Below are 12,955 nucleotides of genomic sequence, written 5' to 3'. Positions count from 1 at the left end.
TTTCCCTTTTTAATGGCACATAGGAGTCCTTTCCTAATGGCCTTCGGCTACATTCCTCCTGAGAAAGAAAAATAATAGTCAATGTCTACAAGATACAACAGAGTAAGGCAGCAGGGGAAAGACTGTCTGTGATCATTGCCTTGTGCCTCTTTACAGAAGCTTCTGTCAGAAGAGAGGTTTGTATCCATGGAAACAGACTCTGATGAGAAGCAGCTGCTCAATCAGATCCTGAACGCTGTGAAAGTGACTCCTTCCCTCAATGAAGACCTGCAGGTGGAAGTGATGAAGGTTGGTTTGACGTGGCTACCAGTTTGTGTCATTGGGGCACGAGCGAACTCTGACCCCCCACCCCCAGCCCTCTTTGTTGCCCTGAAAATACCTCTGCATTGTGGCCATGCTAACTCACCCTTCGTTTTGGATGTGTGGTTATTATCCTTGCCCATGGTCTCCCAGAATCACCTTGACTGTTGAACAGAAATGACGAGTAAGTAAAAAGGTACAATTTCAAAACATCTGTGAGATTTTTGTCCTGACCCTGAATATTAAATATTGTTCAGAAATGTACAGAAATTTTTCTCTTTTGAGAGAATGCATTTGAGTAGTTTCAGCTTACAGTAGGTCTGATCATTTGGTGTATTCTGCCTGCCTGTATATAGTAAAACAAAGCAAAGAGAAAATGATGTTTTGACATGTACTAAGGCTTTAGAAGAGTCAGTTCAGAGGAAGGAAGACTATCCTTGGGAGCCAAATAATAGTCACATCTTTCTTTCCATCCTCAAATTACATGAACCTTGTCTCCCACATTCCAATGACCATCCCTTTTTGGGGATGGCATCTCCCTCTCCCCTTTCCTCTTTTCCTCCCTTGAGAATCACCATGATTAGGATCCCCTTATGTTGACTCTAGAGTATGCTATGTCCTGTGAATGAACAGTGAGTTGGACAGAGAAGGTTGGAAGCCTCTGCCCCAGAACCGCACCTTGGTCAGAGTAATGTAACCCAGCTGGAACCAGTAAACTGGCTTTTAATAGTGCCATCTGTCCATTTCCTTCCTAGAAGAATATGCAGAGAGAAATATATAAGAGTAGTTAAGGTCATATAAGGGTTGGTTTCTTCCTGGAATACACTGAAAGATTTTTTGTCTTGGATAAGAGACTTCACTCTTCTGGGTTTCATTTTCTTCATTCGGAAAAGAAAAGATTGACTTCAGTCATGACATTTTCTTAACACCCTGGGCTTCACCCCACCCCTGTGTTTGGTAATTTAGTGTAGGGATTGAGAGCTCAGATTCTGAGGCCAGACTCTCTGGGTTTGAATACTTACTCATTTCTTCATTGGTCGTCTTCAGACAGATCCTTTAACCATTCTGTGCTTTGGTCTCCTCATTTGTAAAATGGGGAAATAGTAGCACCTACCCAGTAAGATTGCGGTGAGGATTGAATAAGGTAGTACTTGTAAAGAAGTTAGAGTATCTGGCACAAAGCAAGGGGTTTAGAAGTGCTATATGCTATTACTAGTCCTATTCTTACCTACTGCTGCTGAGTCATAATCTCTGGGTGGGTCTAGGAATATTCTTAAACACAGCAAACATTGAGAATCCCTCAGCTAGCTGATCTTTAATATCTCAATTGTCTTTAACTCTCTTTGTGGAAATGTACAGCTCTGCCTTATCCTTTGACATATGTTTGGCAGCTGTGCATTCATAGGAACTGAAGGGTAACCACCTCTGGACTTGGTTTATTTCCCTACTATCTCTGTGTCACCATAGAGAGAGGCAAGGCCAGATGCCATGTTAATTGCTTTAGTGACTTTGAAGTTTAGTCTGTTGACTTCTACTGTTAAGTCTACAAATATTGGAGGGTGAGCTTTGACGTCATACATTCAGAGACACACTGCACAGACACACCACCCAGACTTTATGTTATTTTGGAAATACTCTCAGGAGTACAGCTTTCTGTAGAATGCAGGAATTGGTATTAAAAATTTTAATGAGAAAATACCTATTCTCCTAGGAATTGTGGTGAAGCAGGATGTTTAATGGCTATGTCAATAGTAACACCTGTTTTGAAAACTTATCCTTCCTTCCTAATTCCAGCCCAGCAGTACCTCCTGCTAGCCTTGCTGAGGACAAGAGTTGACACATGTTAACTCTACTGGAAATCCTGGGAGGCTTATCTTAATGGACTTCCTAATGACACCATAATAAACCTTGGTACTTATAGTTAATGTGTGGGAAGAAATCAGCATTGTCAGAAAAAAGAATAATCTGAGCTGCCATTCTTTACAATTAGATTTTCAAAGTGCTTAAACAGTTAAGGGCCTTTGCCACATACTATATTTTTAACTGTTTAAACATTGGAATTGGAAAAAATTTTCAATTCCCAACAAACCTAGCCTTAAGCAATTTTTTTGTAATAAATGTTATTTCAGACATTTTTAGCCAAGCATTTAGAAAATTAACAATGAGAAAACTATACTTTAGAGCGATATTATTAGCACTAAATGAAACTTTGGAGATGGTGGTCTGACTATGATAGCCCACAAGTGAGGGCTCCATGATCAGTTCTTATTACTGAGATTTAGGTTGCTTTTTTGGATATAAAGATATATCTAAATTATAGCATTTATGGCTTAGAAATAATACATTTAACACCATTTTTCTATGCATGAGGAATTTCTGTTTTAACTTCAATCATCTTTAGATGATTTTATAATTTTATAATTCTGTAATACTTGTAATGACCCAAGTAAAAACTCTAAAATAAGCCCTTCTTTTGCTAATACCATTACCACATTAAAATGCTTTTACCACTTGTTCTCCCAAAAATTACATTAAAAAATATGCCGGCAGCATCAACCGGGCCTCTCAGTCAGTGGTGCTGGGGCCAACCCTGCCCAGCAGTGCACCTGCAGCAGTTGCAGTCAGGTATTGCAACCAGATGGGTCAGTGTCCAGCCTTGCCCAGCAGCAGTCACAATCCAGTGACAACAGGAGGGTGTATACAGCCCACATGGAGGGCACCCCTGGAGCACCTGGTTCTGGTGACCAAGGATTGCACCTCTGGGTCCTAAAGGATGCCCTCTATATATGACAACTACTTTTAAGACCCTGAGACACAGAAGACATATCTAATACATAGAAACAAACACAGAATCAGACAAAATGAGGAGACAGAGTAATATGTTTTAAACTAAAGAATAAGATAAAACCTCAGAAAAAGAACTAAATGAAATGGAGATATAAATCTACCTGATAAAATGTTCATGGTAATTATCATAAAGATACTCACCATACTTGAGACAAGGGTGATGAACTCAACTTCAAAAAATAGAAAGAATCAATCAGAGCTGAAGAATACAATAACTGAAATGAAAAATAAACTAGAGGCAATTAACAGCAGATTAGAGGATTCAAAAGAATAGATCAGTGATCTGGAAGACAGGATAGTAGAAATCATCCAAGCTGAACAGCAAAAAGAAAGGGAATTTTTTAAAAATGAGGATAGGTTAAGATATTTGGTGCAGCATCAAGTTTACATTATAGATGTCCCAGAAGAAGAGAGAGAAAAAGGGCAGAAAACACATTTGAAGAAATAATAGCTGAAGACTTCTCCAACTTGGGGAAAGAAGCACATCTAGGTCTAGGAAGCATAGAGGGTCCCAGCTAAGATGTACCCAAAGAGGTCCACACCAAGACACACAATTAAAATGTCAAAAACTAATGACAGAGAATCTTAAAAACAGCAAGAGAAAAGCAAATAGTTACATACAAGGGAACTTCCATAGGCTACCAGCTGACTTTTCAATAGAAACTTTGCAGGCCAGAAGGCAGTGGCATGATACATTCAAAGTGCCGAAAGGAAGAAAACTTACAAGCAAGACACTCTACCAAGCAAGGATATCATTCAGAATTGAAAGACAGATGAAGAGGTTTCCAGATAAACAGAAATTAAAGGGATATATAATTACTAAACTGGCCATACAATAAATGTTAAAGGGAGTTCTTTAAGTGGAAAAGAAAAATCCAAACTAGAAGTAAGGAAATTATGACAAAAATGTCACTGGTAAGGGCAAACATAACAGTAAAGGCAGTAGCTCAATCACATATAAAGCTAGAGTAAAGGTTAAAAGGCAAAAATCAACAATACAATACTTACTGTAAAAAAAATACAATAATTATTTAAGGGATGCACAAAATAAGAAGATGTAAATAATGATATCAAATACATAAAACATCAGGGAGTAAGTGTGAGGTGGCTTTAGAATCCATTTGAACATAAGTGACCTTCAAGTTAAAATAGACTGTTTTATACATAGGATGTTATGTATGAACAGAATGGTAACTATAAACCAAAAACTTTTATAATCAAAACACAAAAAATGAAGGAATCTAAGCATAACACTGAAGAGTCATCAAATCACAAAGGAAGAAAGCAAAAATAAATAGAAAAACAAAGAATTACAAAGACAACCAGAAAAGAATTTTTAAAATAATAAGTACACACTAACTATTTTAGGCCAGAAATAAACCCGCACTTTCATGGTCAAACTACAACAAAGGAGGGAAGAATATACAATGGGGAAAAGACTCTTCAATCCGTGGTATTAAGAAAATCGGAGAGCTATGTGCAAATGAATGAAACTGACCACTTTCTTATACCATATACAAAAGTAAACTCAAAGTAGATTAAAGACCTAAATGTAAGATCTGAAGATATAAAACCCCTGAAAGAATACATAGGCAGTAAACTCTTGAACATGGTCTTAGTGAAATACTTATTTTTGAATCTGTCTTCTCAGGCAAGGGCAACAGTGAAAGAAACCATCAACAAAACAAAAAGGAAGCCTATCTAATGGGGGAATATATATGCAAATGGCATATCTGATAAGGGGTTAATATCCAAAATATATAAAAAACTCATATAAGTCAACACCAAGAAAACAATCCAAGTAAAAAAATAGGCAGCAGACCTAAATAGATGATTTTCCAAAGAAGACATACAGATAGCCAACAGACATACATAAAGATGCTCACTATCACTAATCATCAGTGAAATGCAAATCAAAACCACAATAAGGTATCTCCTCATACCAGTGAGAATGGCTAGTATCAACAAGACAAGAAATAACAAGTGTTGGCAAGAATGTGGAGAAAAGAGAAGCCTTTTGCACTATTATTGGGAATGTAAATTGCTGCAGCCACTATGGAAAACTGTTATGGAGGGTCCTTACAAAATTAAAAATAGATACCATGCTATCCAGCAATTCCACTTTTGGGTATTTATCTAAAAAATGAAAACAGTAATTTGAAAAGATACATGCACCCCTATGCTCATTGCAGCATTGTCTACATCCATGATATGGAAGCAACTTAAGTGTCCAGCAATAAAGAAGATGTGGTATGTAGCTGCAATGGGATATTACTCAGCCTTAGGATGAAATTTTGCCATTTGTGACAACATGGATGGAACTCGAGGACATTATGCTGAGTGAAAAAAGTCAGAAGAGGGCAAATCTTATGTGATTTCACTTAAATATAGAATCTAAAAAACAAAACAAAACATTCCAAGCAAAATTGAAGCACACTCATCAATACAGAGAACAAATTTGCGGTTGCCAGAGGGGAGGGGAGGAGGAGAATGGGTGAAATAGGTGAAGGGGATAAAGTGGTACAAGCTGCCATTGCAAAGTAGGTAAGGTCACAGTATGTAAAGTACAGAATAGAAGATATAGTCAGTAAAGTGGTAATAACTTTTTTATGGTGACAGATGGTAATTACATTTACATATTTATGGTGAGAATTTCTTTATGTATGTAAATGTCCAATACTGTGTCGTACACCTGAAACTAATATAATGTTTTATATCAACTATTCTTCAATTTAAAAAATAAAAAATTAAGAGAGAGAGAATTAGGTGAGTCCTCACAGGGAAGACTGGACCTCATTACCTATGAAGGGTATGTTATTCTTAGGGCTTCTACATAACATTCTTATGATAAATTATCTAAACTAGATATTTCCTGTAAGAGTGTTCCAGTCACTTTTTTTTTTATTAAGGTATCATTGATATACATTCTTATGAAGGTTTTACAGGAAAAACAATGTGATTAGTACATTCACCCTTATTATCAAGTCCCCCCCATACTCCATTGCAGTCACTGTCCATCAGTGTAGTGAGATGCCACAGAGTCCCTACTTGTCTTCTCTGTGCTGCACTGCCTTCCCCATGACCTCACACACACCATGTGCACTAATCATAATACCCCACAATCCCCTTCTCCCTCCCTCACCCCTCCACTTTGGTAACCGCTAGTCCCTTCTTGGAGTCTGTGAATCTGCTGCTATTTTGTTCCTTCAGTTTTGCTTCATTGTTATACTCCACAAATGAGGAAAATCATTTGGTATTTGTCTTTCTCTGCCTGTCCAGTCATTTTTTTATTAATATTTTGTAGGTACAGAAAATCTTTTAAAATGAGATATGCTAGACATTTTGGTCTGAGGATACTATTCAAGAGAGACAAAGCTGCAGTGTGCAGTTTTTATTTATGTCTGTCCAAACCTAGCAGAGTACATTTTTATAACAAATCACAGATGCTATTTTTAAAAAAGCTGTATCATGCATTTTACTCACACATTGCTCTGTGCTAGTGTTTGTAAACATGAGAAATTGAACCATGTCATGCTCTTAAGTGTGGCAATTGTATTGAATTCCTGAAGAGAAAATAATATGGTTTCCGCTTTTAGAGACTTTGCTAAGATTAAACAGAAACTTATAATGAAACCCAAGATTTCAATGGTAGTGTTCTTGTTTAATAAGAAGGCCCTAAACTTTTAATTGGAGGGTTTAAAAAAAAAACAATGATGCTTGTGATTAGCACACATAATATAGTAGGGCACGGGGAAGGAAGTATAGCACAGGGAAGACAAGTAGTGACTCTATAACATCTTACTATGCTGATGGACAGTGACTGTAATGGGGTGTGTGGTGGGGACTAGATAATAGGGGGAATGTAGTAACCACAATGTTGCTCATGTGAAACCTGAGCATGAGATTGTATATCAATGATACCTTAATAAAAAAAAAAAAGTAAAAACAAAACGATGATGCTTGCTTCTGGCAGATTAACTAGGAATGAGGTTAGATTATTTAGTCTAGGAACTATTGTACATTGTTTTACTATCTAACAGGAGGGGGAGAAAGGAAACTTTGATCTACTGAAATGGCCATGAATCCAAATAAAGGTTTTATAGCTTGAGCAAATAAAGTGTCAGAACTGTAGAGAATCAGAAAGAGGGTTTCTCTGAAGATAGATTACTTTTGAAATAGATTAGTAGACAGCAGGGGGCTACTTAGTATTTAGGTTCAATACTTGCTGGCTTTGGTAACATTTTCCCATGGTGTGTGCCATTTCCATAAATGCCACACTGACCTCATAGGAGGCAGGTACATAACTAATGACCTCTCTAACTAGAGCAATTAGGACTTCTTTGCCTTCTCTCTGAGGGATAACCTTTAGTGAGGTTATTAACTGATACAGCTGGCTGAGTCTTCAAGGACTGAAGGGAATTATGGCTGGTCATCTGCCTCTGTAAGTGTGTCAGAGATGAGAGCTTTCTGGCTGCCCTGGGGAGGACAGGTGGCTTTGTCGATAAGAAACCATATGATACTAGATCCTGAGAAAGCATTTGATGAATGTTCTGTTATGGGATGTCTTGTTTTATGTGTATCTTTAGGTAATAGAAATGAATATTGGTGTAGTGCTTTATAATTTTCAGAGGAGAATGACAGGGGCTGATTATGTAACTTTTATTATGCATCAGACATTCTGATAAGTACTTTACATTCATACTCAGCTCACCCACCTAGTGAAATGGCAGGGCCAGCATTTGAGCTTCTTCTATAATTCAGCCCGGGCCCAAACCTGTGCTCTTAAGCGGCGGCTCACTTCGCTTGCCTTCTCAGTCTATCTTGAAGGAGGCGTAGGTGGCATTCATTATTATTCCCATTTTAAAGGTGATTGAACAGAAAAGTTAAGTCATGGGCTAGTAAAGGGCAAAGCTAGGGGTGGCTCAAAGTCCTGTGTATTTTCTGTGTCGTTCCAAGACTGTATATTCCCACACTAGTTCCATGAGCTATTCAAATATAAAGAAAGAGTTCAAAGTCTCTTACTCACCAAATTATCTAATGGCTCTGGTGTGTGTGTGTGTGTGTGTGTGTGTGTGTGTGTGTGTGTGTGTGTGTGTGTGTGTGTGTGTGATACAATTAGGGGAAGGGAAAGAGACTATCACTATTGAAGTATTTTCATATTTTATAATGAAAGCCAACCAAATACCTAGAGAAATACAACGGTGAGTGACTAACGGAAGAAGAACTTACTATCTGGAGCCAGTAGCCCTGAGCTGTGAATTGTTCATTTAGAACTCTGGTCTCTCAGTGGGTAGAAGACAGTGCTTTGAATATGTGCCAGCACTTCAGCGAGTGCCTTGCTCTGCCAGATGGAAGGACCACCTCTAATCTGTTTTAATGGCAGCCTCATATTTGGGCCATTTATCCAATTGGTTAGTCCTGATGCCCCTAACCGGGCATTTGGTTTTCTAGAGTGCCTTATGGAAGGAATGATTGTTAGTGAAGTCTGAGGGCAAAATGGCTAAATTGTCTTGCTTTCTCATTACAAGGAGAAATCCCTTCTTACTCTAAAGATGCTGAGACATTTTAGAAGATTTGTAGCAATCTCTAGTATTACAGAAAAATCCAGTGTTTGATAAAAAAGGTTAATTTCAAAAGTATGATTCTTGGAGGTTGACCTGAAGTATTTACAATATATTATTTCTGTAGTTAATGCAGGGAAACCTCAAAATTATGTGGTTCTGCTGATTAAATGGTTCTCAAACAGCCCTTCCTATTCCTTCTGCTAAGATTGAATGACAACAGTCATTTTCTAATTTGTACACACATTGATAAAATTCTTACTAAGTTTTTCTCCCATGCTTCTTTACCCTTTGGCATAATTGCATTAGACAATAAAAAATATATGAAAAAGTAAAGGGCAAATACTGAAAACTGAGAAATGTGATTTTCCTTTAATTTGTTAATGCATTGTTTCATGTTAAAATGTGAATTTCAATTATAAATGTTGTTTTCAGTAAATGTAATTATATCAGTCTCCCTGCATGCAACTTGGTAGAGATATCTACAAATATGGTATACACATGTTATTTGTACCACAGAACAAAATCAATTCAGGGAACATATATTCTTAGCTTCAGGATTAACCCCAGTTCTCTTTAGGCCATTGCAGTAATTTTTTAAATTCCAGTATTTTCTAAGATGTACATTCACATTATCTATTAATTATTTTTAGCACTATAATTTCTAAGTGCCATGCCATTTAAATACATTTGAGAACAACTCTGCTAAGTGTTTTAAAACTTCACCCCGTGATTTTTTTTTAAAGCAAGTACAAATGAAGAGGCCTTCAGCACTTACTGTGGATGTTCTAGAGTTCCTAGTAGAGTGGGGAGATCCTACAATTTTTTCAGTCATTTATTCTGCAAATATTTCATTGCTTCCTGTGTGCCAGGAACTGTGCTGGAAGATCCCATGGTGAAGAAAATGAAACCAAAACCAAAGAAAAACAGAATCATTGTCTCTTTGGAGGTTAATGATGGGGCTAGAAGTCAATGAAATACATAAATACATATAAACTATGATAAATACAATGAAAGAAAAATCTCAGGAGCTCAAAGTGTATTTATCACAGGGCGTGATGGAGGACAAATGAAGAGGAGGACAGAGATAGCTCTTCTTAAGAGGTGTCTTTTGAAGCAAATAAGATCTAAGGCATGAGTAAGAATCAGGCCAAAAGGATAGGGCTGCACAAGGTAGGATTCATTGCAGCTGAAACAGAGCAGAGGCTTATTTCTCTTTTACATAAACTTAGGTCAGACCACATTATCAGAGACACTCATTTCTTGGATTTTGTTTCTCCACTTTGTGGTCCATGATGGCAACCAAGCCCCAGCCAACATATCCACGTTCCAGCCAACTGGCAGGAGGAAGGTGAAGGAAGACGCTTTCACGTACATCCCATTGGCCAGAACTCAGGCCTGTGGCAACACTCAGTTGTAAGGCAGGTTGGGAAGGATATCGTCTTTATTTTGGGCAGCCATGTGCCCAGAGTTCCATTCTTCAAAAAGAAGGGGAGAGTGTTAAGAGATAACTGGCAGTCTGCCACAATCATTTATCCTATGAGAATCATAGTCTGGCTTATTTCCCCACCTCGGGAAGCAGCTGGCACATCATCCCCTCTGCCACCCTCTGCTCTTCCCTCAGAGGGAAGGGATGACTGTGCATCCAGAGTAGTAAGATGTTACCTAAGGCCCAGTGGACTGACTACCTGCCTATGTGGGGAGCTGCACGTTGTAATCTCTCCAAGTACTTAGCCCTAAACTCTTGATTCAGGTATGACTAGAAAAGTTCACTTGTTAATGAATGAAACTAATTATATATTGTTAGTATTGTGTCTTATCCCTTTGGTGCCTAGCACAGCATCGTCAGAGCATCTGGCACATGGCTTACTAATTGCTTGCTAATTTAATTATTGATTAATGGAGAGGAGAAAGAAACACATATGGTAGTTTTCAGTGCCCCACCAGGATAAACGACAGTGGAAACTAAAGTTGTGATTATAAATAATAATCTGTGTGAGTTCGACAGTGAGAAAATTTGATATAGATTTTGCACTTAAGAATTGAAATAACCTCACATCATCAGACCCTCCTTTTAGAGTGAACTAAAGTTGGAGTGGTTCAGTTACTTGGCAGCGTTTACACAGACGTTGGCAGCCCAATTGCTTTTTCAACCATTTATATTTTTCTGGAAAGGCTTTGTAGCAAGGCCAGGAGCTGATATGGTCTTTCACTGTGTGGTTTTGGATAGGAGAAGAAGAAACCTTTCCAGACTTGTGTTTGAGTTAATTGCAAGGTTAATGTAAGTAATACAGCTTCTGAAAAATGATGAAACATAAAGAGGGAATAGAAATCTCTTACAGTAGATAGGAGCTTATTGAGGTAACTTTAAGTGGCCATATGTCTGCAAGAGTAGGAGAATGGCATGGTGTGACTGTGCTGTGAAACAATCACTGGACTCAGCTCATGTCAAACTTCTTGTTTCTGTTTCTTCTTTTCAGCATATCTGGTAGCAGAGTGGTAAGGGCACAGCTTCTGGAGCTAGAATGCCTGGTGGCCTTGGGAAAGTGACTTAATTTATCTGTGCCTTAATTTTCTAAGCTGTAAAATGTGAATAATAATGATGCATACCCTAGAGATATAGTTGGTCTTAAATGAATTAATATAAAAGAAGTGCTTACAGCTGTGGGTGGCATGGTTCAGGCTGCTGTTAGCTTTCATTTTGGTGACAGTTATTAGAAAAGAATATGGTAGCATAATAATAAAATGGATACATCTGAACTCATTGAAATTATCAACCAGAATGTTAGAAATACCATTTGTACCGCTTTAGGAGTTTCTTCTGATCTTGTTCCTTCCTTAGTAGCCCCCCTCTATACAGCCTAATTACAGGTAATTTTCTTCCACAGTAACGGAAAAGAAAAGTGTATGTTTGCCATATATATTTCTGGTTCCCAAAAACGGATCTCAGCATATTTACTACCACTGAACTGTACCTTAAAAGAATTTGATAAATTATTATTTATCAGTTATCCATCTAAATATATTTAGGGTCCTAACCATTAGCTGTGATTCCACTGTCTACTGAAAAGTTCCCACTATATTTGTGCCAATAAGTTTCTCTTCCATCCTACTAGGCAGAATTCATATGATTTGGACATTCTAGAAGAACATTATAATTATTAACTGTTTAATATACAGAAAATCAAATTGGCCTTAGCCCTTTATAAGCTCTATCTTGAAGGGCTTGATTGGGCATGTCTATAAGCACCAATCATAAAATTATGAAGAGCCTCCTAATCTATATGAGCAGAGACTATCTGAGGCACCCATTCTAGGGAGCATAAAAGAAAGAGTATAGGTGTTATCTGGGACATACTGGTGAAATTTACTTCTTAAATTTCAGCTGTGAGATTAGGTCAAAATAAATTAGATTAAACTGGAGAAGATAATTCATTGAACTTTAAAATTTGGTTTCTTTTGGACTTCATTTTCATTGGTTTGTCCAGTGAATATATTATTACTAACAATGTATAAAACCTTATAGAATTAGAAGCAAAACATTCAAAGACAAGGGTTTGTAATCTAATAGGAAAGAGATAAAGAGGTACACATTTGCCATAATTCAAGGTAGCTATATAAATTGTAGCAGAAGGAGAGTTCGATGGGGAAATTCAGAAGCAGAAACCACCTTCCTCTGGGCAGATCAACATTTCAAGGAGGGGATACTCTTTGAGTTGGCCTTGGAAAGGTGTGGAGAATTCAGATAACTATAGTGGAAGGGAGGGCGTTCTTGGTAGAGAAGAAAAGTCCCAGAGATGGACAAGTACGGTATATAAACTGGGATTAGTGAGGGGTAGTGAACCCTGAGCCTGGAGGTTGAAGGAGATTCTAGGAGGCTGGGTCAGAGTAAGCAGGAAAGCAACATGCCCAGAGCTGAGTGTGAGATGTTGATGTTTGGGGGAAGAAGGAAGGGATTTTCAGGGTGGTCTGGGAATCGGCAGAACCAGATCAGAGTCGCTGGTGAAATGTCTTATTATAAGAACCTAAGCAAGAGGTCCTGAGGACTTAACCCTCATTGGTGGCAGTAGGAAGGGGTCCATGCAGCTGAGTGCAGAAAAAGTGCAGCTGTCTGCACTGAGCTGATCTGCAGGGAGAGAATCAACAGCAGTGGTGCCTGGCACTGGCGTAGGCGATAAGTAGGTGAAAAACGGAAAATCCAAGATTACGGAATTTGGAGCCAGAGTTTCTGGCTGAATGGTGGGTTT

At 38.0% G+C, this 12,955-nt stretch overlaps 2 protein-coding genes across 4 annotated transcripts in view; one reads left to right on the top strand and one right to left on the bottom strand.

Moving 5' to 3' along the window:
• ARFGEF3 (ARFGEF family member 3) overlaps positions 1-12,955 on the top strand; it is a 159,986-nt gene that overhangs the window by 43,767 nt on the left and 103,264 nt on the right. For all 3 annotated transcript variants that reach the window (XM_057489159.1, XM_057489158.1, XM_036903684.2), the window contains exon 4: positions 157-288. In XM_057489159.1, coding sequence (XP_057345142.1) covers positions 157-288 — 132 coding nt within the window. The remainder of the gene's footprint in view (positions 1-156; positions 289-12,955) is intronic.
• PBOV1 (prostate and breast cancer overexpressed 1) lies at positions 8,376-12,951 on the bottom strand. The gene is given in 4 exon segments (XM_036903931.2): positions 8,376-10,964; positions 10,967-11,043; positions 11,075-11,265; positions 11,268-12,951. Coding segments are annotated over 4 exon segments (492 nt in total). The 5' UTR covers positions 11,445-12,951; the 3' UTR covers positions 8,376-10,917.

Source organism: Manis pentadactyla, chromosome 12, assembly GCF_030020395.1.
Source record: "Manis pentadactyla isolate mManPen7 chromosome 12, mManPen7.hap1, whole genome shotgun sequence".
In the NCBI taxonomy this organism is placed as follows: Eukaryota; Metazoa; Chordata; class Mammalia; order Pholidota; family Manidae; genus Manis; species Manis pentadactyla.
This window is presented reverse-complemented; position numbering and strand designations above follow the sequence as displayed.